Below are 27,202 nucleotides of genomic sequence, written 5' to 3'. Positions count from 1 at the left end.
ATGAAAAACTATTATACATGTTTTTTGAAATACTGATGATATATTATATGGATAAAATATTTTTTGAATTATTTTTGTTTGTGTATTACTATATTATTGTATTTGAAAAACTTGTTTTTGAAAAATAGGTTAATCCAAACGGAGTAGTAGATACCAGACAAACTTTAATTGGTTAATTAGAAATACTTGTATTAATAAGATAAAGAGTAAGGTTTGTATGACACTAACTGTGCATATACATAATTACCATTAGATTCATGACAGATATATAAAAATTAAATTTTAAATTCAAAATTTACATATTTATCATTGATCTAAAATTAACAATATATACAGGGTTAGGATATAGATAATTAATCCTAAGATACAAGTCATCTACCTTTTCTTTTTAAGATAAAAATCATCTACTTGGAAGATTGTTGTGTTTCTCTACTTGGAAGATATCTACTTGAAAGATATACTAAAAGAAATTTGAGATATTGGAAACTAAGTTAATTGTGGTACGAGTGAAATAGTACTTATGTACAGATCGTATTCTCTACAATTATAGGCGCAAAGGCAAATACCTTTTTAACGGTTTGAATTAGGCCCCCCGTCTTTCAACCATGCAACCCCACCAGTACTCAATCCTTTTCAAGCTATTGATCATTTATAACACCATCAAATCTGGCAACTTTCAGAGAGAAAGAAAAAAGGCTGACAAAGATTTAAATCCGTCCACATGTCCGAAAGATTCTCTCTTTCTTTTTTTTTTTTTCGAAGGAGATGTCCGAAAATTTCTTTTTTCTTTTTTTTGAAGGAAATGTCCGAAAGAAAGATTCAGAGACATGAGTGCGTAATGAGTGAGTTGTTAGGTCATGGTGACTACTGGTACGGTGACAATCAATTTTTGTGGTGCACGTGGAACACATGGTCTCAGCAGCATGGTAGTGGTATCCTACGTTGGTTGAGACGCTTCTTGACCTTATTACCGACTTATAAAACTTTCTCAGCAGCTTTCAGTTCATGAAATCAAACGGTAGATAATGCAAATGTATTCTGCTTCAATTGTTAGTAGCTGTTGCCGGCGGAGCTAATCCCAAATTAATTTGAAAGCTGGAGTTTTTGGGCTGGTTGAACTGCTTCCATTGTGAATGACGACGGTTTGCAAGCTGGATTTATGCGACAATTCTTCGCTAAAGGCGTTTTCTAAGTTCGCTGCTTTTTCTTTCTTCTTATTTGGGCAGGCTTCTGAGGTACTTAAGAGAACAGCAGCAAATCAGCTCAAAAGTTAGTTGGTCAAATTTTTTTTTTTTTAATTTAGCAACAAACAATCCAGGGGGACAAAACCGAAAAATAAGAAGATGATTACGAAAAGTAAATGTAGAATCAACAATATGTCATTGCAGAGGCCTCGATCAAGAATCTGGGATCACTCTCCCCCAAAAGGAACTGACTTCTACGTGGAATTTGATTGTTTTGTCCAATTCCAAGATCAGATAATAAATATTTTGGACGGTCGACTTCATGAATATTCTTAAGATGTTCCCTTTGGCTTGTTTTGGTATGTCTTGTCGCCTGCTGCAACGAGAGACGGTAAGTGAGCTTATAAGAATGTGATCGGGGAAATAAAATAAAATGGTAAAAGAAAGTGTTTGGCATGGACGCATTCAACCTTTTTCCTCGCACAGAAATACCAAAGATGTGAAGAAAGAAGTCAATACAACGCTTCAGGCATGTTCTTTGTTCTGGTATCTTTCAACGAAAAATACAGTGCCATCCTGAAATAGTTGTCCCAGTCACCCATGATCCAGTAATTAACATATTATGCCTCCAACGACAACATGCGTGATTAGGGTACGGCCTATCGTGTAATATAGGGCCAACTTAAGTTAGTTACCAAATTAATGCTACAACTTATAATGCTGTTTCTTTATTTACGGCGGGAATTGATAGAAGTTACGCAGGTTGACTCAGTGGTTTGTTTGGATTGGGCTTTATTTCCCCAAATTTATTTGCTTACATCATCATTACAATTTTCAATACACCTTTTTACCTTCCCAATTATCTTTTGGCTACTTTTATGCATCACGTATTTGTGGCTTCTGCCTCCTCTTGATAGAAAAGAAAATGAATTATGAACATAAATAGGTTGTGTAGCCTTGTTTGTCAGCTGAATCTTTGTTTATCTTTTCTTCCTACGCCTAAGCAAGAATGCATGCCCTCTTTTTTTTGTCTTAACGATAATATTTCTATAAATCAATCTATCCTAATTTATTAAGAGGGGGAGTCGATGAGAATAGAAAATCCATTAAAAAAGGTCACTGAAAACGACCACATATATTGGCAATTGGTGGAGAGTCAACACCACTAAAACTTAAGGGGATGGCCAAAGGGCTGCTGGCAAGATGCATGTCCTCCCTCTCCCAATTTATTGCCGTTTCCCCGACAACATGTAAAGCAAACAACTACTAATTTTTTTTAATGGACCAGAGGTCAAAAAAATCCTTTTTTCCTTAAGTTTATTGGGCCTCAGAAAAATCTTTGATGCAGGCTGGGCCCCGTGGAAAGGAAAGATTGATAATCCAAGTGCTAGAATTGCGAAGACGATGCGAAGTCGTTTCGACCACGGTGAATCGGGTGAAAAATCTTCAAAGCTAAAGCCCCGGAGTTACTGGACTGGGGACAAGAAGAGAGCATAACAGAAAAGCGCGCCAAACATTGGCACACACCACACACACTGTTGTGAGAACGGGAGGATGCCGGAGCTTCCGGAAGTCGAAGCTGCTCGAAGAGCTATAGAGGAGCACTGCTTAGGCAAGAAGATTGTTAAGTCAATAATCGCCGACGACTCCAAGGTCGTCGATGGGGTATCTCATAAGGACTTCGAAGCCTCCCTAAATGGGAAAACCATCGTCGCCGCTCATCGCAAGGGGAAGAACATGTGGCTCCAACTCAATTCCCCTCCTTTTCCCTCTTTCCAGTTCGGTACAATCCCATTTCCCTAGGAACCCTAAAGCTCATGCAGCAGTAAAGTTAACATTTTTATTTTTTTAAATTGTTTATCATTTTTGTGTTTTTGTTTAAAGGGATGACTGGTGCGATATATATTAAGGGAGTTGCAGTTACTAACTATAAAAGGTGAAAAGTTTTTTCTTGCTCTTGCTCTTCTTTATTTGGTTTGTTTAGGTCCCAGTTTATAAAGTGATAATCTTGTATCTCGTAATTTTATAAGATGTTGTGCGGAAAGCTTTGAAAATTTTTTTCCCCGGGAAAATGCTGTTCTTTCTGGAATTAAGCTGCTGCGTGAGCTGCTGCGTGATTTCTGTCAAAATGGTTTTTTGATGTTAAGATTGTTGCGGATACAGATCTGTATATGCATGTTCGAGGCTCTGCAATTTTATTATTTAGATAAAGACGGAGATCAGAAGACAGAAGTAAATTGGCTGAGTCAATGGAAAAACAGAAATAGGTGATTATTGGGGAGTGCACTAAGATAACGATTGTGGAAGTTAAGGTTCAGATTATGTTCTTTTTCTGAACTAAGTCCTTCCATTCTTGTTTTTCCTTCCTGTTTTCATTAATTTGTGTGGAGGAAACATGGGAAACCAATCATATCTTCTCCTGTGCTTAATTAAGTTGCACTTGATACTAATGAAAGAACTTTTCTATTATTGGACTTTGTTACAGATATGGTTGCTCTTTTTCAAAACTTTTGTGTACCGATGAGGATAAATTGCTTTATTACTCGCAGGTCTTCTGTAAAAGACACTGATGAGTGGCCTTCGAAGTATTCCAAGTTCTTTGTTGAGGTAAGCAGCATCGCTGCCTCATATTAATCAAACTATTGCCTGCTTTGGTTTTAAGTTTGAACTGCAACTGCTACTTCCTACCATAAATTAGCAGTAGACTTTACTATAGAAAGAATGTAAAATTTGAACAATGATATATCATGCTAGGTTTACAGCATTATATAGGTTTGTCAAACCATATTTCATGTCCTTGTTGGATGTTAAGCGTTCAACATGCATATTTGGCTTATTGTAGGCGAGTCCACGTAACCTAAACTGTATGTCCTTGTCATATGCCTGAGATGGACTTTGGTTGGTAAACTCACGAAGTACTTCTGACCTTTTAGTTTTTCTGCTTCAGAATACCAGAAGCTATTCCTGGGTTGTGTGGAATGAGTAGCCTATTACCATCTCTCTGGAGCATGCATGAAGATATTGGGCCTGGTTAATGCTCTTTAGTGCAGCTTTGCCATGTTGTTGTCATTTTTGTCTGAAACCTCTCAGCTTAACAATGAAAATGCTGGCCTAACATCTGTAAATTTTTTTCTAAATGTAAACTTTTCCCTAGGGAGTTTTAAGTCTTTATCTGCTATCCATCTTCTAAAGTTAGAAAAATCTTGTCTGATATTTCAATGCTTAATTTATCTATTTCTCAGTTGCTTGGTTGTATCTGAATTAACGAAAAATCATGTTTAGCTGTCAAAGTTTGTAATCATGCCAAGGAAAAGAATGTTCTTTCATTTTGCAAGTATTTCTTCTTACACAGTGGGTTTCTTCTTGTTCTCTTGTGCAGTTAAATGATGGTTTGGAGCTCTCATTCACTGATAAGAGGCGTTTTGCAAGAGTTCGCTTACTTGACAATGTATTCGAATACTCATTGTCTTATTTTCGCAATGTTGTATGTGCTTTTGTTCTTAGAGCAGGTTTCCATTGAAATGATGATCATGGATCACTTTTGCAGCCTGTTGCAGTACCACCAATATCTGAACTTGGTCCAGATGCATTGCTGGAGCCTATGGCTGTAGATGAGTTCCATAAGTTGTTGAGTAAAAAGAATTTAGGCATCAAGGCTCTTTTACTTGATCAGGTTAAAAAGTTTGCTTTCAGCTTGAGATTCAGAATAATAGAGAATGACAATAATCCTGGATACGTGTGATTGTTTGCTTTTACATTGTTTTATCATTATGAAATCCTTGTTATATTTTTGTAGTGGGTTAATTATTTGAATTACCCATAAATGGTCTCCATCTTGACTAACTGATGTTTTATTTTCTGGATACTGATGAAATTGATGCTGAAGTAGTTAATGGAATGCATATTTTTGGCTTCTGCACCCCTCTGGTCACTTGTGTGGACCTTTTAAGATTGTGTAACAGAAATGTTGATTGGACTACTATTTGGCCTCTAATCTGCCAATACACATTACCTTGCAACTTAAGATGGTTGATATTTTTGGGATACTGTTTCATTGTGTCTTGTTAGAGTATGTAGTTAGAAGATTCTTAAAGTAAATGACAAATGTGGGTGTTATTTAGTAAAGCAACTGAATTTTTTGAGACTTGCTTCCCATTGTAGACTCCTGGTTAATCTATCATATCCCCAAAAATTTAGTTACGAGGAAGATGGACTTACTGTGAAAAACGTATTTAGAAAATAGAGAGAGCAGGGGGCGCTTTTTTACGAGGATGTTATGGTCATTCTAGTCTTGGGGGACAAACATGTTTATAAGATGATTTAGTGGGATTTGATTAATATCTTACATTCCACTATTGAATGTTCTTTGTAATGCTCGTATTCTAGCTGTGCAGATGCAGTTTGTTCGGTGTACGATGAGAATGGTTAATGCTGTTTCAACGTATCTTTAAAACATGTCTAGTGAATGTAATTATTCTCTTTTCAACTGGTAGATGTTTGAACTGCTTTGTCTCAGGGTTTTATCTCAGGAATTGGCAACTGGGTTGCTGATGAAGTTCTATATCAGGTGAGTGTCTATCATTTTTGTCAGTTCATTGGGATTTGGTTCTAACCTTAGGTTGCATATATTTTGTAGTTACACGGGGAACTCTGGAACGTTTTTTGTGCATGACATCCCTCTAGGAAAATAATAAAGAAAATTTTAGGCATAATAGAATCATGTACAAGTGTGATTTCTTTGTTTTCTGTTTCTCTTGTCTGATAATGCTCTTTTAAGATGAGAATTTTCTACATTTTCCAGTTAAGTTTCTGCTAATTGTTTTGAAATTTGAATTGCATATTCATGGCTTTAGTACATATTATTTTTTTGGCCGTATAGTGGGAGTTTTTTTTTATTTATTCATTATTTATTTTTTTCTGTGTGTCTATTTGTGAACAGGCTAAAATTCATCCCCTGCAAAGTGCTTCCAGCATGTCCATAGAAGTCTGTGGAACATTGCTCAATTGTATTAATGAGGTGACCATCCAATGTCACAAGTTTTTTTTTTTTTTTTTAAATTTTTTTTCTTTTCTATTTTGATAGGTTGTTTCATTGAGAATTCATTATTCATGTCGTGCTATGGAGACTATACTTCTAGGTTATACAATTTGCTGTACAAGTTGATGCTGACTGCGGTTCTTTCCCTCGTCAATGGTTGTTTCATTATCGGTGGGGGAAAAAGCCTGGAAAAGTTAAGGGTGAGATAATTTAAGAGTATGCATCATCTTGACAATACATTCCATTTTACAGGTGATTGGAAAGGCTATTGAAGTCGGGGCAGATAGTAATCAGTTTCCCAGTAATTGGATATTCCATTTCCGGGAAAAGAAGCCTGGCAAGGCTTTTGTTGATGGTTTGACTCCTGACTGATGTGGTATCTTGCGTGTGTCATCGATAAATGCTTATTGTGCTTTAACGTGTTGGGATAAGCCACAACTTTTCAAGATATTGATATTACACTACTTCCAGTTTAAGCCCTGTGTAATAGAAGGCTAACCAAAGGAAAACTTTGACTAGAGGCCCTGAATTGTGCCACATCACTGTTGTGCCACAATTTTTCTATTTATTCTTCTTGAATTCCTGATTATAGTAGTGAGTAGAGAGTAGTTTTTCCTTTTATCCAAGCATGCGTTGATTTGGAAAACAAAAGCGGGATTTTTAGATTTGGTCTTGTGCATCTATTACCATACAATCTTTAGCTGTTTTGAGTGGTGTACCGTTGGGATAATAATAAATTTCTCTTTATGCCAGGGAAGAAAATTGAGTTTATCAATGCTGGTGGCAGGGTATGTTTCTTGCAACTTGTAGATTATGATATTCTTGTATCTTATCTGAAGCTGCCTGCTGCTTTTACCTCAGACGACAGCTTACGTGCCAGAACTTCAAAAACTCGGGGGAGCACAAGCTGCAAAAGAAGCAAGTAAACCACAGAAAAGCTCAGCTAAAAACACCAAAAATTCTAAAAAAGGTGTTGGTAGTGATGATAATGATGATGATGAACCAGAAAGTGAGGAAGATGCAAAAACTAGAAAATCCAAAGTGATAGGAGGGAAAAAGGCTGCTAGAGGTACAAATGCCCCTGTGAAAGCGAAGCCCAAGAAAAGTCCCAATGTGGCTGGTGATGATTCCAATGATGATAATGATGGAGACTATGGCGATGAAGATCCAAAGAAAAATGGAAATAAGAAACTTACTGCAAGAAGTATGCCCAAGGGAAGCTGCAAAGATGATAGTGGAATTGAGTTCAAGAAAGATACAGGGAAAAATTCTGCTAGGAAAAGAAAGCCAGTTGAAAGTGATGATGACAAAAATTACGATGGGAATCAGAAAAATGGAAAAGAAGCCAAGGCTCAGAAGGCACCCAAGGAAAAGGTTGATACCAGTCAGACCAGGAGGTTGACCAGGAAGAAAGTATAATAGTTGATGATATGCATTCGTCACTTGTGATTTGTCTATACTCCCTACCCTTATTCTGAAACAATAGGGATCAGGTACCAAGCATGGTATTGTTGCTTTTTGTAAGGAATTTACAGTGCCTCAAACCTGTTGTAATTCCCTTCATGCTCATTTTAGTTTTGATCTGCCGTAGAAACTTTGATGATTAAGTTTCTGTAGGAAGTTGTAGATGCTCCTTTTGAATGATTGGCAATTTAGCTAATTCAATGAAGCCTTAAGTTGGACCTTCCCAACAGTTATAACTGTGAATCCCCACCACGGGAAGCAGTAAAACAAGAAATGACTATAGGCGGAATCTAGCTTTTAGCTAAGAATACATTTGACTTGTATGCGATCTTTTGATGTTAAATTTAGAATTGCGGTAACCAATAAAGTACATTTCCCCAAGTAGTTTCCAAGGTTCAGTCACATATGGGGGCTTGTCGTTGATGTACGCAATGGGTTGGCTCCTTGCGGTTCAGAAGGATATTCTCAAGGCATCAACAACTTTCTCTGGCCTGTTAATGGTAAAACAGCAATAAAAACCAAGCACGTAGCGGGAATTTTGTTGAGTAAAGAGTTTTGAGTTTTATACCAGTCCTCTTGCGGCATATGACCTGCACCTTCAATTAACTCAAGCTTGACAACCTCGGGATTTCCTTTCTGGAATTCTTCTGCCACTGATTGAGGAAGATACTTGTCCGATATTCCCCATGCAACTAAGATTGGTTTATCCCACCTGTAATCAGTATGCAGATCATTCCAGTGTCAAAAGCACAACAAAAGCAGTGCTAACAGCCTTAAACAACAAAAGCTATCAGTATAAGATTTGAAAATTTGCTGTGGAAAGGTTTCGTTTGATAACATTAGATTCAACGACTTTCAGAATTGCAGGCCCAATCAGCTGTAGTGTATATGATTATTGCTGAATAATTCTATGCGGTTTTGCAGCACCGAAAGTTCCCCTAACACTTTTGCTTCAGCCTATTAGTTACTCAAAAACATGATTTTGCACTTCACTTCAAAACACATGCTTGGTTTAATTCATTGTTAGCTACATTCAGCTGCAATGACTTCTCCACCTGAAGGTATACTTTACAGGTAGGTATACATAGCGTACAAACATAACAGGGATTTGCAACTCCTGTTAACACTATTACAAATTAAATACATAAATTTACCTTCCTGAAGCAAACCCACATGAAATTTCACCCAACAACTCATTGAAGTTCACTTTTTTTGCTGCTTCAAGCAGTGCTGGAAACCAAAACATACAAGAGAACATTACTACGAGAGGGTATCTCGGAGGAAACCATTTTTGCTCCAAAAAAAAAATGATGCTTTTTAGTGTCATAGCAACAGTGAACTGAGAAAGACTAGCTGGTAATCCAACATGTTCATTTTCAATAAAAAGAGGAAGCATGATGATTAGAGTGAAAACCAGACCAAATCCGGGTCCGCTGCTTGACAAATATGGTAATCTGTACACCTCAGCCTTCTCCAGCTTCAAAACATAACTGCCATGAAAGCCGGTCTCGTGTTTAAAAAAACAAAAGAGCACAAAATGAATCAAGAAAAATGCGAAGATCTAGTTAGTTTTGGAAGCCTAGAAAGGCAAAGGCACAGCGTTTCCAGTTTCATAATGCTTAATGTGTATAACTTACATACATGAATTTTGGATGTTCTGTTGGACATTATATGTGTAACGCAAGATGGCCAGAGCAAATTCTTATCCCATTAGAGCTGGTTTATCTTCTGTTTTGATTTGTTATACTTTTCTGAGATTATTCGTTCAAGTTTCAACATACCCTACCATACAAAGTTACAATCTATCTCACTGTAGTTCAATAAAAAGTATCTATAATGTTACTTCCAGAACAAATTCCAGATACATACGCGCTACCTGCTTCAATAAATCTCTCAGCCATAATAGCATTCTGGCAAGTGAACTCACCCAAGAATGGAATCCTATAGATAACAGAGATAGTGGAAAGAAACGGTAATGTAAGCATACTTTCTAAGAACATACTATATAAGCTTTAGTGGCGTATAATACAGAATTAAGACAACATAGTATACCATACTTTGAATAGCAAACAAGATCCTCGAGAAAAAATATGGCAGCATCTCTGTTTTTTATGATGTTCATTTCTTCATCAGCATAATAAGTATTGGCAATCAAACCGTGGATAAACCATTTGTAGACTATTAAGGAAACAGGTCAACCACTTTCTTCAAATTGTGGATTATAAGCCGAATGAAAGAAAATGGCCATGAGACATGAAAGCATATCATCAACAAAAGCTCTCTATGACATAGCCTTTACACTCTTTTCCGATGCAGAAGAAAAGAGAGTTTCCGTGTCAGCCTGTTGCTTTTGATGTTTGACGTTAAAAGTAAAAGGGCAGTTATCAACTGTTTTCAGATTGACCTCTCCACTTCTCTCCTTTTCCATTTCACCAAGAACAAGAAGCATGGATCAATACAGTCAAACAACATACTGAGGGGTTCAATTAACATGTCCATATGGTCAGAAAGTACGTCACTGTCTAATTTTCTTCCAAAGTGTCACTGCATCAGAAGCAGGTATACGTGGAATGTTTAGCCAGACAATATGCTGCTTCTGAGTTTCCTATAATTACTTTTTGGGTGTATCTAACGAGAAATCTGGAAGCAGATGCTTCCAAGAATTAGTAATGTCAATTATTCTGAATTAACTGCTTTTAACTGTTATACAGTAGGATGACTTCATGAAAATCCAAGTCTCAGTTGAAACGTACAAAAGATGTATAATATTACTGAAGTCAACTCACTAAACTTCTGTTTGAATATGCTACAGAGGGGGATGCCGGGAAAAGGGAGGGGGGAGGGGGGAGGGGGGGGTCACATATGCATATTATCTTCCAAACCTAAACAAATTAGTGGTTAACCATAGTGACTTAATCCCCCAAAAAAGAAGACAACATGTTATGAGAGATTCAAAGAAGACAATATTCGTTGACGCACTAGATAGATTCTCAAACTAATTGAGTAAAATCAACATCTCCAGATTTATATATGAAGAATATAATTTGACTCATCAATTTTTAACGAAGTTACTGCTTGATGAATTTACACCAATGCTCAACACTTAAAAATTAAACCTGAGCTGTTTAAAGAGTCCAGGAATAGGAGATGAAACTGTCAATGGAGTGTTCAGAATTGCCAGCTTTGATATTTTATTTTGGTTCTTTAAAGCCCAAGTCAATCCATAAGAACCTACAAGGAATCCCTGCACAAAAATGATAATAGGAGAGTTTAGAAATGTGATTTGACTACCGCTAGATCATGATATTCATACATCACGGCAAATCCTGCAACTCTTGAGCAATCAAAACTTGCAGTGTAGGATGTACATTAAAAACTAAATATCAAACAATTTTTTGAGGGTACGTGTTGCTTTGCATGTACCAATAAGAATATCACTTCTATAGATCTTTAGCTTGATGAAACCTTTTCTAACCTGAACAACGAGGAAAAATGGAGATGTGACCCCAAGGACATCTAGTAACTTATCAAATCCGTCATGGAACTCTGTTTCTGTCACAATGAATTTCTCATAATCTCAGAAACGAAGCAATAGCGCCACATAAAATTCTTCTCTAATACTGTCAGATCTGAATCTTTGCAAAATTTACCAACCAGTGTAATCAAAACCATATCCAGGCTGTGGCTTGTCACTAAACCCAAATCCTATCCAGTCTGGTGCAAAGCAGTGAAACCCAGAATCTGCCATCTGGTAAACAAAGATGTTAGTCACAGATTAACACAGATGAAATGATAAACCACCATGTAAGATGGTGCCAACAATAAATGGATAAATACTTGATCAAACATGTATACTTTTACCAATGTAGCACTGTAGTGTTTTCTGATTGCTAACCGTGCATTCTTTTGTAATTTTCTTTTTCCTTTTGCATTATCAGATTTATAAGTTCACTAAAGTACTACAAAATTTTTCTTCTCTAGAGTCAATACTTTTTGTTGCTTTAGAAATGTGCCAAGTTCTCAAAGACATGTACAGGCGCAAAACAGCTGGCTAACTCAAAACTATAAAAGTGAAATAAAGAGGAAAATTGGAAAAAGGCAAAAAATTTAAGCTGCAGTAGCATCCTGGTTTTCTGATTGCACAGAGTTCGATACAACCTTAGGTTTAGCTTAGAGAGGAAGCTGACCTGAGACATGACATTACGATAGCTATAAGATTGTGTTGGAGCCCCATGAAGAAACACAATGGTTCCACGTCTGCTTGCAGCTGACCCTGCAAAGGGCAGACAGATTTTCTTGAGTCCTGTAGAAGAAAATAACCAACAGCAGCAAAATGCATAGTTGACCTGTTTCTCTCACAAACCATCTTAGCCCTCCAGATTGGATGTATGAGCCATATTCCCTTCCTTTGTCTTCTATTCTCTGTAAACAGGAGTACAAGTACATTAACCCCTGAATGCTAAATCATCACATCACACTGAATGAAGCATTTCTCTACAAACTGGAAAGACGATGCAGATATCTCCCTTCCACACCTTAACCTTTCTCACAGGAAGCATCTTCTTAAACAGAAAATATAATTCGAATGCAGAAGGAAAAAAAATCAGCAAGAAGATTTATAAGGAGTTACTGTCCAATGCAGTTTTTCTTGTTCACTTTTGCCTTTGGGATCACCTTGCGCAGCAAGCATGACATTGTGGATGCTGCATAAGTTTTGTCCTTCTAAAATGAGATATAGATTGATAAGCTCAAGTCCTTAAGTGGTGATTTCTATTCAGGTTGCACTCGAGGTGCTTCAGCTTTAATTCGAAAGGCCAACAAGTTTTTGTTTCCCTTTCAAACAAACATTAGAGAGAGATTTACAAACAATAAAATTGCACAATTCACAAGACTCCAACAATCCTAGCTAGCTCAAGGTTCTACATGGAAATTTCAATGCAAAGATCTTGATTGGCAGCGTCTAATCTTTAGCCGACATGACAGTTTTTATGCTCACATCGAAGTCCACTGTAACTTTCTAAAAAGTGGGGCAGAGACAAGATTTCAGTTGTTCAAGTTGCTAAAGCGGGGAAGACTGCTAAGTTATTAGGGCATAGGCATTAAGGCATTCATCGAAAATGCCAAAACAAACGTAAATTACAAATAACTACTAGGATGTGCATACACATTTTAAGATACAAAGGCCAAAAAGACTGCTGTAGTATTGACAGCAAAGCAGATCGGAGTTGCTTACGGAAAGCATTTGGCCGACATTGCCGTCCTCGGCAGGGGATTCAGGGAGTTGAATAGCACTCTTACTGGAAGGATTATCGGTGACAAATCCAAAAGGGTTGAATGCTGGCTTGTCATTGTCCTCCTTTTCTGAAGCTTTGGCAAAGATTTTAGGAAACCTTGGTTTTCTTTTGCTTCTACTAGTCCAAAATCCATGGACATGTCCAGCGGTGCTGTTGAACCGCGAGGAAGATGAGGAGGTGGAGCAAGATGAGGAAGCTTGGAAGTTCAGGCGAGTAGGTGGAGGAGGAGACCCCAGAAAGAAGGCCATTTGATAATATGAGGTTGAGAGAGTGGAGGGAATTTTGAGCATAACCAACACCACTGACTACTTAATCTGCCTTTTCAAACTTTTGAAAGCTCCACCTCATACTATTGAAGTTCTCACAAAAAAGTGGTATCTTTTGATTGATTTCACAGTGCCCCCTAAGGAAGTTAGTGAATATTTTGAGGAAAGATGCTTTGCTATATGTCCTAAATCATACAATAAATCATAATTGATTGATTAGTCAATGTGGATATTTCATGATGATATGTCATTGGAATCAATATAAATCAAAGAATTTGGTTTGCAAGAACTGAAATTCCACTGGCAATGATTTCTTCAAATATGCTAATTGTTCAAATCTCACTTATATGACAAGATAATGAGGTGGATTGTCCTTGTATCAAAATCAAATTCAAACTAAACAACAAATTTAATATCCCTAAAGTGCATGAGCAGATATAAGTAAATCTTTTATTCTATTAGATTAGACGCAAAGTGGTTAATCGTGTTTTATAATTATATTTCATTGCATATTATACATAAACATCACTCTCTTCATGCTTGTAATTTTTTATTTGTTTAATTATTTTAGCTTTTTATGTGTCTTTGTTATATATATATTAGTAATTTTAGAGAAACAATGTTCTAATTGCCAAAGAAGAGATAATTTAATCATTATAGATGATTGCATTATGCTTAATATTTTTTCTTCTCTCACCACATTTTTGAGCATATTATTACCAACTTTTTGTTATTATGTCTAGATCAATCAATTTACCTCTTTATTTGTTACCACTACTTCCAATATAAGACCCTAACGCTTTGACGATGTTCCAATTCTACTACTTCTTGCTCTAAATGTGTTCATTTACTCTGCTCTAATGCTTCGGCCTACGCTTTCCGTAAAACCAACAAAATACAAGGGCCAATAACTAATAAAGAAAAAGTTGAACTCGGTCGAGAGAACATTAACCTGCCCGACTTTGACACAAGTCACGTGACAGCTCCTACTTCAACCATGACGGACGACCACAATTTTCCTCCGGCCGACGAGGGCTTATCGCCGAACCCAGATATTGAAATCACCGTAAGAATCTCTCATTTGTCCTCTCTTATCGATTAATCACGTTTCCTATGCTGTCTACGTTGGATCATTGTTTAATAAATCTTTTTTTTTTTGGGGGTTATGTTCTTCTTCCCGGAAAATTGTGGAGTTTCAGAGCATTTAGCTGCTTAATTGCCGCATTGTGTGAGTTCGTTTTAATGGGGCATGCCGGGTAAAGTTGAAAGTAAAGATGGGTAACTTGCAGCTTGCTGTATAGTTACTTAATTTATTTAACCCCAAAGTGGTAGTAGAATAGAAATTCTTGGAATTTTAATTTTACTTCAGTTTATCATTTGTAGCATGATTGTTGAATTTACTGGAGAAATGTTCAAGGAATTGAAGTTTAATATAGTTGTAGCTACTTGAAATTCACCTAGTTTGTCATTCGTGGTTTGTTGTACTGGTTTACTATTGCTTCGTTTGGATTAGCTGTTTTTGACCATAACAGTGTATATGAAAAACTTTTATATGGAATTTTTTTTGAATTGTTTTTGTTTGTATATTACTGTAGCATTGTATTTGAAAAACTTGTTTTTGAAACATAGGGAAATATGTTTTCTGGTCGACTTATTTTTGTCCTTTCGGACTCCAGATGGAAGGGAGTTCAGAGGATGGCGAACAACTGCACCAAGATGAAGGCAGCGAGCAAGAGATTGATGGGGAGGAAGTCTTCGGATTTGAAAGTACTGACCTTGGAGATGACAGTAACCAGGTTCTTGCAATTGAACATGTTGATATAGCTAACACTGCTGATCAGATGCTTGGAATTAACAGGGATGACCTTGAGAATGACAAGCAGGTGCTTGATTTTGAAAGGAATGGCCATGATCATAATAGTGAACAGATGCTTGAGATTCAATGTGGTAACCTTGACAACGGCATAGATAGAGATACAGTCATAGACGATCAGAATCTTGTCTCTGGGGCAAAGGACTATCTTCCACCTGTGGTTGGGATGGAATTTGAATCTTATGATGATGCCTATAATTATTATAACTGCTATGCCAAAGAGCTTGGATTTGCAATCAGGGTTAAATCTTCGTGGACAAAACGTAACAGCAAGGAGAAACGTGGCGCAGTGCTCTGTTGTAACTGTGAAGGTTTCAAAACAATGAAAGAAGCAAGCAGTAGAAGAAAGGAAACAAGAACCGGTTGCCTAGCAATGATAAGGTTGAGATTAGTGGAGTCCAACAGGTGGAGGGTGGATGAAGTGAAGATCGAACATAACCATCCATTTGACCCTGAAAGGGTTCAAAACTGTAAATCACACAAGAAGATGGACCCAGGGAGCAAGAGGAAGTTGGAACCATCTGTTGATGTGGAAGTACGGACAATCAAGTTGTATCGTACTCCTGTAATTGATACGGTGGGCAACAGAAGCTCAAATGAAAGAGAGAGTGGGAACCAAGTTGACCAGTCCAAGCATTTGAAACTTCATCAAGGCGAAGCAGAATATATATCTAACTTTTTTGGTCGGCTGCAGTTGACAAACCCCAATTTTTTCTATGTTATGGATCTAAATGATGAAGGGCATTTGAGGAATGTGCTTTGGATTGATTCCAGGTCCAGGGCTGCATATGGTTATTTTGGCGATGTGGTAGCAATCGACACAACTTGTTTGTCAAAAAGCTACAATATTCCTCTGTTGTTATTTGTTGGAGTAGATCACCATCTGCAGTCTATTTTGTTAGCTTGTGGCTTACTTGTAGATGAAACCATGGAGACTTACATTTGGTTGCTGAGAGCATGGCTTTCATGTATGTCGGGACGTCCTCCACAAACAGTTTTAACAGACCGCTGCAAGGCCTTGCAAAGTGCAATCTCTGAGGTTTTTCCCAGGACTCACCATCGTTTATATTTGCCCCTCGTCATGCAAAGCATTCTTGATAAATTAGAAGTGGGGGCATCGAAAGTCTTTCAAGATGTACTTAATAGAACAGTTTACAATTCACTGAAAGCTGATGAATTTGAAATGGCTTGGGAGGAAATGATCCAGCACTTTGGACTCAGAGATCATAAATGGCTTCAGACTTATTACGAAGAGCGAGAAAGATGGGCTCCAGTTTACTTGAAAGATACCTTTTTTGCGGGACTAGTTACTTTTCCTCCAGGAGATTGCATGAGCCCTTTCTTCGATGGGTATGTAAATAGCCAGACAACCTTGAAAGAATTTTTTAATATCTATGAATTAGTTTTACAAAAGAAGCATCAGAAGGAAGCTCTTGATGACTTGGAATCAAGAAAGTATACACCCGTGTTAAGAACAAGGTGCAATTATGAGGTGCAGCTGTCTGAAGTGTACACAAAAGAAATATTTTTGAAGTTTCAAGTTGAGTTGGAACTGATGTCCGACTGTTTTAACGTGACACAAATTCATGCTAATGGCCCCATCATCACATACGTGATAAAAGAACGGGATGCTGAAGGAGACATGAATAATGCAAGAAATTTTGAAGTGATGTATGATAAAGTAGGATTAGAAGTTCGCTGTATTTGCAGCTGCTTCAATTTTAGAGGTTACCTGTGCAGACATGCTTTACAGATTCTTACCTATAACGGTATAGAGGATATCCCAAGTCAATATATCCTATCACGGTGGAGGAAGGATTTTAAGCGCTTGTATGCACCTGATATCGGCTCAAACGTAATTGATGTTACCAATCCTGTGCAATGGTTTGATCACTTGTACAGACGTGCCATGCAAGTTGTCGAGGAAGGGATGACTTCTCAAGATCATTATACGGTTGCTTGGCAAGCATTTAAGGAGTCTTTGAATAAAGTTCGTCTTGTAGCAGACAGGCATGTACAATGAAATTATATGCTACTAAGCCAGTGGTTCTTCTTCTGTACAGGAGCTGTGCCCTATTGTTCCATCTTCCATACAATCATACAAGCAGTCCAATTTCACAGTTTGTTGTATAGAGCAATATTGCCTGTATAGTTCCCTTACATGGAATAGGTGCCCTATCCTATTGGAGCATCTTATCATTCTGATTCATTAACAGAAGGCAATCGTGCCTTCGTTTGCCCTTATCCTTTTAAGGCTCTATATATGTGTGGGTACATGCGCGCGCGCGCGTGTATATATATATATATATATATATATATATATATATATATATATATATATATATATGAATGTATGCATGTATAGTAGAATAAAGGATATTTGTTGTGTTTGGATAGTAGCAATTTACAAAAAATAAAAACTATTTGCTTGTATCACAAACACATTTTTCAATAATTTTTTTTATCTTTTTAATCATCTTTTTAATTGATATACATCATATCACAAAAAATGATACACTAATTATTTCAAATGATAAATTATTTCAAATAATCTCTGGTCGAAACACACTTGAATGACGCCATAGTTGTGATTTTTGTTGGCGTGGGTACCATAGTAAATTGATGTCATGGAGCAGACTTTTTTTTTTTTTCAAGAATTTCTAGATAATTTACTGCCTTTTTTTGGGGGAAAAAAAAGCGTATTTGATAAAAGTTTAAGCAGGGATGGTCACGATTCAAGTTTGAATTAAAGTCGAACCAAAATTCGACCAATAATTTGTTGAACTGGAATTGGGACTGTAATTTGAAAATCAGAACTGGAGTTGACTAAAGATTTAAATTCAGATTTAACAAAAAATTTGAATCAAAACCGAACGCTTGATACTGAACCTATTTGACTAGTTTAGAATTTAATATCAATAGTCATCACCTAACACCAGCCGTCCTAATTCTAATCCAACAATCTATTGTCCCATCCCATTAGTAAATTTAGATTCTATAATTATTCTAAATTCAAGACTGATATAATTCAATCAACAATGAAGTATTTTTTCATAAAATTTGCATCATTTTTCTTTTTTCTTACACATGACAATATAATAAATTTTTTTTTTTTTGTTTCCTTCATTCGTTGTCATATTTTTTAGAATCAATTTTATAACAACAGGTGTTTAAATATAACTAAGAAATTGGAATCATAATTAAAAAAAAAATCAGAACCATAACTGGAATAAAGCCAAAACCAAAATTAGATTAAAACCGAAAGTTTAAGAACTGTCATCGTAACTGTTGTCTGGTTCACGTTTCACATTTGAGAAGAACCAAAATCATCAATTTTTAAATTAGAATCGCGGTTTTGAAACTGTCCATGAACATGTTTAAATAAATTGATGAAAGTTTTCATTTCTGCTTATGAAGAAATGAATAAAGTAGAAAATTAACTTTACTCGTTGGACACCAGTAATAATAATAATAATAAAAGAACTTAGCATAGCATGGTGAACTCTTAACCCACCGGATCAAACCATCCTCACTCCTCCGCCATATGGTTCGACAAAAAGGCTAAATTGGTTCGACCATGCGACCGTCTCGACGAACCTGTCAGGCACTCTCGCCGGAGAAGCACCTGTGATCCCTCCGGCCGGCCTGTTCGCTACCTCCGATCAATATACAGTAAGTGCAAGATCATTCTCTATTTAAATATGATTTCCTTTCAAAAGTTCCTTTTTTTCCCCTCTCAACACTGGTAAAGATCAGGAACTATATTCCGAGATATAAAGTCATTGAAATGCTTAATTTCTTCTGGGAGCTATCACTGCATGGCCAGCGTAATAGTTGATAAATGGCCAAGGACTAAATCTCCTTTTGACCTTTTAATATGTATGCTAGTATAGGTTTACTTTCCTCAGTGAATGTTTAAATTTCTCCAGGCTAATTCAGTATTAAAATGGAATCTTTGGCTGCCGGAACGGTACCGAATCTTATTTGAAAAATAAATTTTCAGTCTTTCCTTGGGAGGAATAAGTTGAACTTTCACTGTAGTTTGGCTAATCCTATTTTTGAAATTTGTCAATTATCTGGAGAATAGGTTTCCTTGTTCTGTGAATCTTGTCTCGTTGGCACTACAGTGTAGAATTTACTCACATACATTGGCTATGATGTGTTTGTGTCCGCAGTGTGACCTTTCAGGATTATCAATGTTGAAACAAGAGGAACATCTCTGGATATCACGCAAACTTTTGGATATTGAACTCTGTAACTGCAGCAGCAGACCGTAGTTTTCACTATTTAGGTAGGGGTTTTTCATTTTTGTTTTGTATATCGTGAATTCTGTATCCCTAATCTTCTATAATATTGTTAATTTATATTAGAGGACTTTTTACCACTGTTATGGGAATCAAAACTTTTGGAGTGTATATACTCATCTGGTTTCCTTTCAATTTTCAGATGGAAGAAGTGTCTGTTAACGGTGTTAACAGCGAGCAGGCAATTGAGGGACAAGGCTGTGAGACTTTTCTAGAAATTGATGATGAAAGAGCTGATTTGGATATTCAAAATGATATTCCTGATGGAAGAAAGGAATTTGTTGAACCTGCTGTAGGGATGGAGTTTGAGTCATATGAGGATGCTTATAACTACTACAGTTGCTATGCAAAGGAGATGGGCTTCCGTGTTCGAGTGAAAAACTCATGGTTTAAAAGAAATAGCAAGGAGAAGTATGGTGCTGTGCTTTGTTGCAGCAGCCAGGGTTTTAAAAGAATTAAAGAAGTAAACCGCCTGAGGAAGGAAACCCGAACTGGTTGTCCTGCAATGCTAAGAATGAGAATAGTAGATTCTAAAAGGTGGAGGGTTGTTGAAGTTACACTTGAACACAACCATTTGTTAGGTTCAAAGATCTGCAAGGCTGTTAAGAAGATGGGCACTGGATCCAAGAGGAAGTTGCAGTCAAGCTCTGATTCAGAAGTACGGACAGTGAAGTTGTATCGAGCACTTGTAATTGATGCAGGTGTTAATGGAAATTCAAATATTACCGTGAGAGAGTCCAGAAGTTCTTCTGATCATTCTGATCAGCTGAGTTTGAAAAAGGGTGACGCACAAGCCATTTACAATTACCTTTGTCGAATGCAGTTGACTAATCCAAATTTCTTTTACTTGATGGATCTCAATGATAATGGCTGTATCAGGAATTTTTTCTGGGTGGATGCTCGGTCAAGGGCTGCTAGTGGCTACTTTTGTGACGTGATTTTTCTTGACAATACATTTTTGTCAAACAAATATGAGATTCCCCTTGTTGCTTTTGTTGGTACGAATCACCATGGTCAACCTGTGTTGCTGGGTTGTGGCCTGCTTTCAGGTGAGACGACTGGCTATTATACCTGGCTGTTCAAAGCGTGGCTCACTTGCACGTCTGGACATCATCCACACACCATAATTTCTGATAGATGTAAGATTCTGCAGAGTGCTGTTGCTGAGGTCTTTCCAAAATCTCTACATCGATTCAGTTTGTCACACATCATGAGAAAAGTCCCTGAAAAGTTGGGAGGACTCCGCAATTATGATGCCATCAGAAAGGCACTGTGTAAAGCAGTTTATGAGGCCTTGAAACCATTTGACTTCGAAGCAGCATGGGGATTTATGATCCAGCATTTTGGAATTGCTGATCATGAGTGGCTTCGGGCATTATATGAAGATAGATCTCAGTGGGCTCCAGTTTACTTAAAAGACACTACTTTTGCAGGTATGGCTACTGCAAGACCTGGTGAGACCTTGAATGCATTTTTTGATAAATATGTACACAAGCAGACACCTTTGAAGGAATTCCTTGACAAATATGAATTAGCTTTACAGAAAAAGCACAAGGAAGAAGTACTTGCAGATATTGACTCAAGAAATTCAAATCCAGAATTAAAAACGAGATGTTCATTTGAGTTGCAGCTGTCCACAGTGTATACTAGAGAAGTTTTTAAGAGGTTCCAATTGGAGGTGGAGGAGATGTATTCGTGCTTTAGCACAACACAGTTACACGTTGAGGGGCCAGTAGTTATATTCTTGGTGAAGGAGCGTGTTATGGGGGAGGCAAACAGAAGAGAGATCAGAGACTTTGAAGTTCTGTATAATAGAGCAGCAGCTGAGGTTCGTTGCATCTGTAGCTGCTTCAACTTCTATGGATATTTATGCCGGCATGCTTTATGCGTTCTGAACTTCAATGGGGTGGAGGAAATCCCATTGAAATACATTTTACCGCGTTGGAAGAAGGACTACAAGCGTCTGCACATTCCGGAACAGGGGTCCGGCAATGCTGTTGCTACTGAAGGGATTCAGTGGTTCAGTCAGTTGTACAGAAGCGCACTGCAAGTTGTAGAGGAAGGAGTGATCTCCTTGGAACATTATAAAGTTGCATTACAAGCTTTTGAAGAATCATTACACAGAGTTCATAACGTTGAACATAAGATTGAATGATATATTCTTTTTTACTTATTCCCAACATTTTTGTCTTCCGAGGGTTATGTTTATTAGGCCCTGTTTGGATTGCCATTTTCTACCAGAAAATTGCGTCGTTTTCCGTGATCACATTTTTCTATTACTTTTTTCTCTCATATACATCAAATCGCTACAGTAATTTTTTCATAAAAAATGTCGAAAAATGCAATTCAAACGGATATGTGTACGGTGCAGTACTTGAAAAGTTTCATACGGGGTGTAATTCTAACACCAAAACGAGTTCGGAATCGGTTTGTTAAAGAGGCAAACAAGTAAGGTAATGACATCCATTTTAATTTACTGATTTGGAAGATAATAATATATTACTGAGATTCAAAAAAGAAAGAAAGAAAAACTCTTATACAAACACACTAGTCAAAACTAACTTGAATTATTCTCCAAAAAAAAAACTAATTTGAATTAGCATTTGGGTGTCATTCTCTTTATTGGGCTGTGCCGGTCTGACTTTGTTGAACCGTTTCTTGTCCTAAAGATTTGACTGGAGTAAGAGTAACTCACATCCTTCAAAAAAAAAAAACAAAAAAATGCAACTCATTGTAGGCCTCCGTACCCACCATGCCCACAAAAAAATAATAAACAAGTACATCTTGCCTAGACTTGTTAAAGAAATCCCTGAGGTACGGTGGCTTCCGTGCACCCGCATAGCCATGTAAAGCTGAAAGCTTGAACCTCGGCTACTCCACCGGTTTGCAGTCTCCTCCGGCAAGGTCCCCCATCAGTAAGACCAACTGAAACACTTTCTTTTTCTGTGCTTTTCAAGGTAGTTAAAATGAACCCAGATGTTTATAATGCTGGTATCTTTTTCTAGAATTTAACTTTCTTTGTTTTTTTGCTTTAATTCTTCATGGACAGCTTAAACTACTAACATTTGTGTCTAGAATTAACCAAATTAGTTGTTGCGGACTGCACTTTGCTGTTAAATTTATGCAATTTACTTCTATATCGTGACTTATTTACGTTATAGGTGCTTGAACTATGCAAGTGGCTAATTTTGGGATCAGTTGTCTTGGTAAACATTTTATTCAAGCATTGATCAAGTCTGGACCTTGTTTCTATGGTAATGTTTTGATTAAAGGAACTGAAGAGATATAGCAATTAACTAAAGATTTTTGCGATTGAGCAAATCAAAAGGCTGCACTGACCAAAAAAGGGAAGAAACAAGACGAATGTAGTTCAAGAATGAGAAAGCTTGATTAATTTTTCGAACTAGAATCTTCTCAGCCGATAATTTGTCAGAAACTCTGGCTTGCATTTATGCGTTCATCCATTTTATATTTATCTTCAGTGGCTGCAAATGTAGTGATGAGAATTTCAAAATCTCTCATGCCCTTCATGCCATCTCAACAAGTTAATGGATTTTATGGATTCGAATGTGAAAATTCAGAAAAAAATGGTGAACAATAATCCTGCCAATGATACTAACTGCGAAGGGCTTATACCACAAGAAGGTTTCTTTGTTGGTGATTCTTTTGCAATCAAGGAGAGGAAAACCATTGGTTCTTATGCATGTAGTGCACAGCATTGAAAGATGCTGCTTTTAACCGTTTTTGTTCCTTTTCATGTAATTTCTGGGCTATAATGATTATCCCCCTTCTTGTGCCTGGTCTTGTTTAATACTCTTTTCTCCCTTTTTGTTACTTTTTAGATGGACGAAGTGTCACTCAATAGTGAGCCTGTGTATGATGATGAGGCAGAGAATTTTGAGATTGATGGAGATTGTGCCATGACTGAATACGTTGGTGAGGCTGGTGTCCTTCAGGGGGAAAATCCCCTGCCTCCTGCTGTTGGAATGGAGTTTGAAACCTATGAGGATGTTTATTACTTCTACAATTGTTATGCTCAGCAGCAAGGATTTGGAGTCCGAGTTAGCAATACGTGGTACAGAAAGAGCAAAGAGAAATACAGGGGAAAGTTAAGCTGCAGCAGCGCAGGGTTCAAGAAGAAAACTGAAGCAAACCGACCAAGACCACAAACAAGAACTGGCTGCCCTGCAATGATAAAGTTCAGGTTGATGGAGAACAAGAGATGGTGGGTAATTGAAGTGGAACTTGAACACAACCATTTACTCACTCCAACTAGTGGGAAATTTTATAAATCTCACAGGAATGTTGGCCTTGGAAGCAAAAGGCCCCTGCAGGTCGATGGTCCTGAAGAAATTCAGAAGATAAGGTTGTTCAGAACAGTTATTATTGATAGAGAGTATAATGGAAGTGCTAATGTTGACGAAGGTAAACTCAGGAATAATGTTGATCAGTTCAATAATCAGCTGAGACTTAAGCAAGGAGATGCTCAATCAATACATAAGTTTTTCACTCATCAGCAATTGATGAATCTGAACTTCTTCTACGTGATGGATTTAAATGAGAAAGGATGTCTGAGGAATGTATTCTGGGCTGATGCAAGGTCAAGAGCTACGTATGGTTATTTTGGTGATGTTGTTGTAATCAACACTTCATGCTTAACCACCAAGCATGAGGTGCCATTGGTGATATTTACTGGAGTTAATCACCACGGACACTCTGTGCTACTAGGATGCGGTTTGGTTGCAGGTGGTAATGTAGAGTCATATGTATGGCTGTTTAGGGCATGGCTAACATACATGGTAGGACGCTCTCCTCACGCTATCATCACCGACCAAAATAAATCCTTGAAAATTGCTCTTGCTGAAGTTTTCCCCAGAGCTTCTCATTTCATTTATATGACAAGTATCTTAAAGCAACTTCCACATGAACTTGGAGGAGTGAGTGAATGTGAAGCAGTTATGGAGGCATTTACTAGGTTAGTTTACGACCCATTTAGGGCAGTTGATTTTGAAGCAGCCTGGGAGGATATGATGGATCGCCATGGAATTAGGCATCATAAATGGCTTCAAACATTATATGAAGACCGTAAGCACTGGGTCCCGGTCTATATAAAGGAGACATTTCTGGCAGGAATGTTTCCCATGAAAGAAAGTGAAAGAGTTACTTCTCCTTTTGAGGGATATTTGTCCAAAGACACTTCTTTGAAGGATTTTCTCAATAGCTATGATCAAGCTCTCAAAGAAATTGATCAAAGAGAGGTAATGGCTGACATGGAATCGAGAAATCCTTGTGGGATGTTAAAGTCAACATTTTATTTGGAGTTGCAGCTGTCAAAGTTGTACACAAGCAACATATTTATGAAGTTTCAAGAAGAAGTGGTGGGAATGCTTTCTTGTTTTAATCCTAGGCAGATGAGCATGGATGGATCAGTCATAAGTTACCTAGTCACAGAACATGCTGAAGTTGAGGATAACAGGAGGGAAACAAGAGACTTTGAGGTCTCTTACAATACATCTGATGGGGAGATTCTTTGCCTATGTGGTTTATTTAGTTTCAAAGGTTATTTGTGCAGGCATGCACTCTGTGTTTTAAACCAGAATGGTGTGGAGGAGATCCCGCCTCAATACATCCTTTCAAGATGGAGAAAGGATATTCATCGCAATTATGATTTTGAATATGGTTACGACGGTATTGACAGTAACAACCCACTTCACAGGTATGATAACCTATATAAATGCATCACAAAGGTTGTCGAAGAAGGGAGGAAATCTCATGATCGATACAAGTATACCCTGCAAGCATTGGATGATATACTCAGCAAGATTCGTCTTCAAGACGATCATCTGGTCTAATTCTAGGACTCTATATCCTTGTATCTTCTCTTCCTATGTCTCTCTTGAATGTCTATTTTGTAGAATCCGTACTTCTGTTTGGTTACACACACTCATAGATGGTGCATTATGCGGCTCAAAGCCTGTAACGTAGATGATGTTTGTAATATGTAGAATTGGCTTAGAGACACAAACATCTCTAATTAAGCGACAGTATTAACAAAATGCCAGCTTCCTTGAAGGGAAGAATCTCACTTGGAAAACTGAAAAAAAAAAAAAAATTAAGAAGTGCTAATATTGCCGAAAAGGGAAAAATGTGAAACTGGGACAAAAACTGAAACATTAAAGATAAAAGGTTAGGAAGAAAAGTAACAATCAATTAAAGATTTGGCAAAAGTTTGCTGCATTCTTGTATCGTGTACAATTATGCCGTCTGTTCCATGGCATATCCAGAAAAACACCCAACCAGACTACAGCTCTACGTGCTTGTACCGAAAGCATCAAGATATGTACATTCTAAAAGGGTGCGAGTACTATAATAACTCGTTCCCTTCTTTCCCATGGATCTTGCTGCTGTGCGTGATGACTTCATTGTCCCTCCCTCTCTAGTCTTCACTCGTATTTCTCCCGCCATCTCTAAACTGCTCAAAAACCCCTCCACAAAACCCTAAGAATTCGAAACTCGTCAATCACTCAATCCAAAAAAATCTTCCTTTCGCCATCAATATTAGGGCCATTAAAACCATTATCAGCAAGAAAAGATGAAGTTCAAGGCAAACTTAACCGACCATGGTGTAAACTTATTAGAAAAAAGATTTTTGCCAGCCCTAGACAAGATGGGAAAAATCTGCCATCTTTACCTCACTAGAGATCACTTCTTTTTCCTCCACAATCTCCTTAACGGTGATGGGATCCAATCCATAGCCCAGTTCAAAAAAGAAGCCCTTTTCGAAGATTATCGAATTTCTAGCCAAAATGAAGACAGAATTGCCTTTGCCATTGATCTTTCCCTCCTCCACCGTGCCCTTCGCAGCATTATTACCGTTTATGCTGAATTTAGTAGCCATGGCGTTGGTGGGGTGGTGTCGAATCAGATTCAGATTAGACTGGTTAAGAAATTGCCTGCTCATTCTCAGCAGCCAACGCCTTTTTTGACATTTGAGACTAAAGGGTACAAGTCTGCTGTGATTCAAGATGTGCCCATTTCGAAACCTTTGTCGAGGGCTGACATGGCAGAGCTTCAAGCTGCGTTGGATACTGCACAAGAAATGCCGAGGACTTTGGTTAAAGTGAGGGATATGAATCAGCTTGAGCAGTTTGTTGATAGGATGAAGCATGTTGGTGATGTGATGAACGTGTCTATAAGCAAGTACGGGGATTTGCATTTGCAAATTTCAACAACTTTGATTACGTTAGGAGCCGAGTTTAGGAAGCTGTTGGTTTTAGGTGAGCAGGCTGAGGTGCCTCGTGGGGAAGGGAATTTGAGTGCTCAGACTAGGACCCAAAGGGCTATTCAGAGAGGTGATGCAATGATTGTGCAAGTTAGTGTCAAGCATTTTTTCAAGAGTCTTCAGTGTCATTTGGCGAAGCCTGATTGTGCTTTCTATGGGATTACTTCACAGGGTGCTTGCTTGACTGTGATTTTTCAGTTCTTTGTTCCTGGTACTCGTCAAACTGACAAGTCGATAAGTCTTCATTGCAGGCTTCCTGTACTTGATCCTGGCTCTAATTGAACGGGATTGTCTCTTCTTCCTGGGGGATTTTTTTTGCTGTCTATCAAAGTATACTTGTTGGTCTAATTCATTTTTAGTAGTATATTTCTATATAGTTGAGTGGCTAAGAGCATTACATTTACCAGTTGTAATTTGCCCTTCTATGGGGTAGTTTCTTCATAGTGTTTTCTTTGTGAACTACTTTCGTAGTGAGATGCTACTATTAAATCACATTT

General features: G+C 37.6%; 6 protein-coding genes across 14 annotated transcripts; 5 read left to right on the top strand and 1 right to left on the bottom strand.

Moving 5' to 3' along the window:
• Positions 1 to 2,403: 2,403 nt before the first annotated feature.
• Positions 2,404 to 7,915, top strand: LOC113742534 (formamidopyrimidine-DNA glycosylase-like). 5 transcript variants are annotated; one of them, XM_027270373.2, is made up of 10 exons: positions 2,408 to 2,967; positions 3,069 to 3,120; positions 3,734 to 3,791; positions 4,564 to 4,632; positions 4,732 to 4,857; positions 5,701 to 5,751; positions 6,124 to 6,201; positions 6,323 to 6,422; positions 6,976 to 7,010; positions 7,084 to 7,915. In XM_027270373.2, exons 1-10 carry the CDS (start codon positions 2,739 to 2,741, stop codon positions 7,639 to 7,641), a joined length of 1,356 nt encoding a protein of 451 aa, XP_027126174.1. In that variant the 5' UTR covers positions 2,408 to 2,738; the 3' UTR covers positions 7,642 to 7,915. The 5 variants fall into 5 exon arrangements, with proteins under 5 accessions (XP_071901609.1, XP_027126174.1, XP_027126176.1 ...); XM_027270375.2 differs by lacking the exon at positions 6,323 to 6,422 and adding an exon at positions 6,475 to 6,598 and having other exon boundaries at positions 7,084 to 7,276; XM_027270372.2 differs by lacking the exon at positions 6,323 to 6,422 and adding an exon at positions 6,475 to 6,577 and having other exon boundaries at positions 2,421 to 2,967.
• A 51-nt stretch (positions 7,916 to 7,966) lies between these two features.
• On the bottom strand, positions 7,967 to 13,272 carry LOC140005139 (uncharacterized). 2 transcript variants are annotated; one of them, XM_072045509.1, is made up of 11 exons: positions 12,920 to 13,272; positions 12,033 to 12,108; positions 11,874 to 11,959; positions 11,341 to 11,434; positions 11,162 to 11,238; positions 10,803 to 10,930; positions 9,556 to 9,627; positions 9,106 to 9,176; positions 8,841 to 8,916; positions 8,255 to 8,398; positions 7,967 to 8,177 (listed from the first exon to the last, which is right to left on the bottom strand). In XM_072045509.1, exons 1-11 carry the CDS (start codon positions 13,268 to 13,270, stop codon positions 8,138 to 8,140), a joined length of 1,215 nt encoding a protein of 404 aa, XP_071901610.1. In that variant the 5' UTR covers positions 13,271 to 13,272; the 3' UTR covers positions 7,967 to 8,137. The 2 variants fall into 2 exon arrangements, with proteins under 2 accessions (XP_071901610.1, XP_071901611.1); XM_072045510.1 differs by lacking the exon at positions 9,556 to 9,627.
• An 896-nt stretch (positions 13,273 to 14,168) lies between these two features.
• Positions 14,169 to 17,363, top strand: LOC113738733 (protein FAR1-RELATED SEQUENCE 8). Of its 2 annotated transcripts, none has more exons than XM_027265978.2 (2): positions 14,169 to 14,312; positions 14,923 to 17,363. In XM_027265978.2, exons 1-2 carry the CDS (start codon positions 14,244 to 14,246, stop codon positions 17,140 to 17,142), a joined length of 2,289 nt encoding a protein of 762 aa, XP_027121779.1. In that variant the 5' UTR covers positions 14,169 to 14,243; the 3' UTR covers positions 17,143 to 17,363. The 2 variants fall into 2 exon arrangements, with proteins under 2 accessions (XP_027121779.1, XP_027121781.1); XM_027265980.2 differs by having other exon boundaries at positions 14,176 to 14,312; positions 14,876 to 17,363.
• Positions 17,364 to 18,650: 1,287 nt separating this feature from the next.
• LOC140005138 (protein FAR1-RELATED SEQUENCE 6-like) lies at positions 18,651 to 21,603 on the top strand. The gene is made up of 3 exons (XM_072045506.1): positions 18,651 to 18,791; positions 19,295 to 19,410; positions 19,566 to 21,603. The coding sequence occupies exon 3, from the start codon at positions 19,566 to 19,568 to the stop codon at positions 21,576 to 21,578; it is 2,013 nt and encodes a 670-aa protein (XP_071901607.1). The 5' UTR covers positions 18,651 to 18,791; positions 19,295 to 19,410; the 3' UTR covers positions 21,579 to 21,603.
• Positions 21,604 to 22,146: 543 nt separating this feature from the next.
• Positions 22,147 to 25,407, top strand: LOC113741990 (protein FAR1-RELATED SEQUENCE 6). 3 transcript variants are annotated; one of them, XM_027269670.2, is made up of 2 exons: positions 22,147 to 22,327; positions 23,266 to 25,407. In XM_027269670.2, exon 2 carries the CDS (start codon positions 23,266 to 23,268, stop codon positions 25,273 to 25,275), a length of 2,010 nt encoding a protein of 669 aa, XP_027125471.2. In that variant the 5' UTR covers positions 22,147 to 22,327; the 3' UTR covers positions 25,276 to 25,407. The 3 variants fall into 3 exon arrangements, with proteins under 3 accessions (XP_027125471.2, XP_027125469.2, XP_027125470.2); XM_027269668.2 differs by having other exon boundaries at positions 22,147 to 22,338; XM_027269669.2 differs by having other exon boundaries at positions 22,147 to 22,380.
• Positions 25,408 to 25,716: 309 nt separating this feature from the next.
• Positions 25,717 to 27,167, top strand: LOC113741537 (uncharacterized). The gene has a single exon (XM_027269073.2). It carries the CDS (start codon positions 26,016 to 26,018, stop codon positions 26,985 to 26,987), a length of 972 nt encoding a protein of 323 aa, XP_027124874.2. The 5' UTR covers positions 25,717 to 26,015; the 3' UTR covers positions 26,988 to 27,167.
• Positions 27,168 to 27,202: the final 35 nt, after the last annotated feature.

Source organism: Coffea arabica, chromosome 4c (genome assembly GCF_036785885.1).
Source record: "Coffea arabica cultivar ET-39 chromosome 4c, Coffea Arabica ET-39 HiFi, whole genome shotgun sequence".
Taxonomy (NCBI): Eukaryota; Viridiplantae; Streptophyta; class Magnoliopsida; order Gentianales; family Rubiaceae; genus Coffea; species Coffea arabica.
The sequence above is the reverse complement of the archived record's forward strand: the minus strand, read 5'-3'. Positions and strand labels throughout refer to the sequence as shown.

What these genes read in the sequence shown, in the direction of transcription:
- LOC113741537 (XM_027269073.2), top strand. Translation starts at nt 26,016, where the DNA reads ATGAAGTTCAAGGCAAACTTAACCGACCATGGTGTAAACTTATTAGAA.
- LOC113742534 (XM_027270372.2), top strand. Translation starts at nt 2,739, where the DNA reads ATGCCGGAGCTTCCGGAAGTCGAAGCTGCTCGAAGAGCTATAGAGGAG. An exon ending in GCAGTTACTAACTATAAAAG is followed by an intron (nt 3,121 to 3,733) that starts GTGAAAAGTTTT and finishes TATTACTCGCAG; the next exon opens with GTCTTCTGTAAAAGACACTG. An exon ending in GAGTTCGCTTACTTGACAAT is followed by an intron (nt 4,633 to 4,731) that starts GTATTCGAATAC and finishes TCACTTTTGCAG; the next exon opens with CCTGTTGCAGTACCACCAAT.
- LOC140005139 (XM_072045509.1), bottom strand. Translation starts at nt 13,270, where the DNA reads ATGCTCAAAATTCCCTCCACTCTCTCAACCTCATATTATCAAATGGCC. An exon ending in ATGTCGGCCAAATGCTTTCC is followed by an intron (nt 12,109 to 12,919) that starts GTAAGCAACTCC and finishes TCCTGTTTACAG; the next exon opens with AGAATAGAAGACAAAGGAAG. An exon ending in TTTATTGAAGCAGGTAGCGC is followed by an intron (nt 9,177 to 9,555) that starts GTATGTATCTGG and finishes CTTTCATGGCAG; the next exon opens with TTATGTTTTGAAGCTGGAGA.
- LOC140005138 (XM_072045506.1), top strand. Translation starts at nt 19,566, where the DNA reads ATGGAAGAAGTGTCTGTTAACGGTGTTAACAGCGAGCAGGCAATTGAG.
- LOC113741990 (XM_027269670.2), top strand. Translation starts at nt 23,266, where the DNA reads ATGGACGAAGTGTCACTCAATAGTGAGCCTGTGTATGATGATGAGGCA.
- LOC113738733 (XM_027265978.2), top strand. Translation starts at nt 14,244, where the DNA reads ATGACGGACGACCACAATTTTCCTCCGGCCGACGAGGGCTTATCGCCG. An exon ending in ACCCAGATATTGAAATCACC is followed by an intron (nt 14,313 to 14,922) that starts GTAAGAATCTCT and finishes TTCGGACTCCAG; the next exon opens with ATGGAAGGGAGTTCAGAGGA.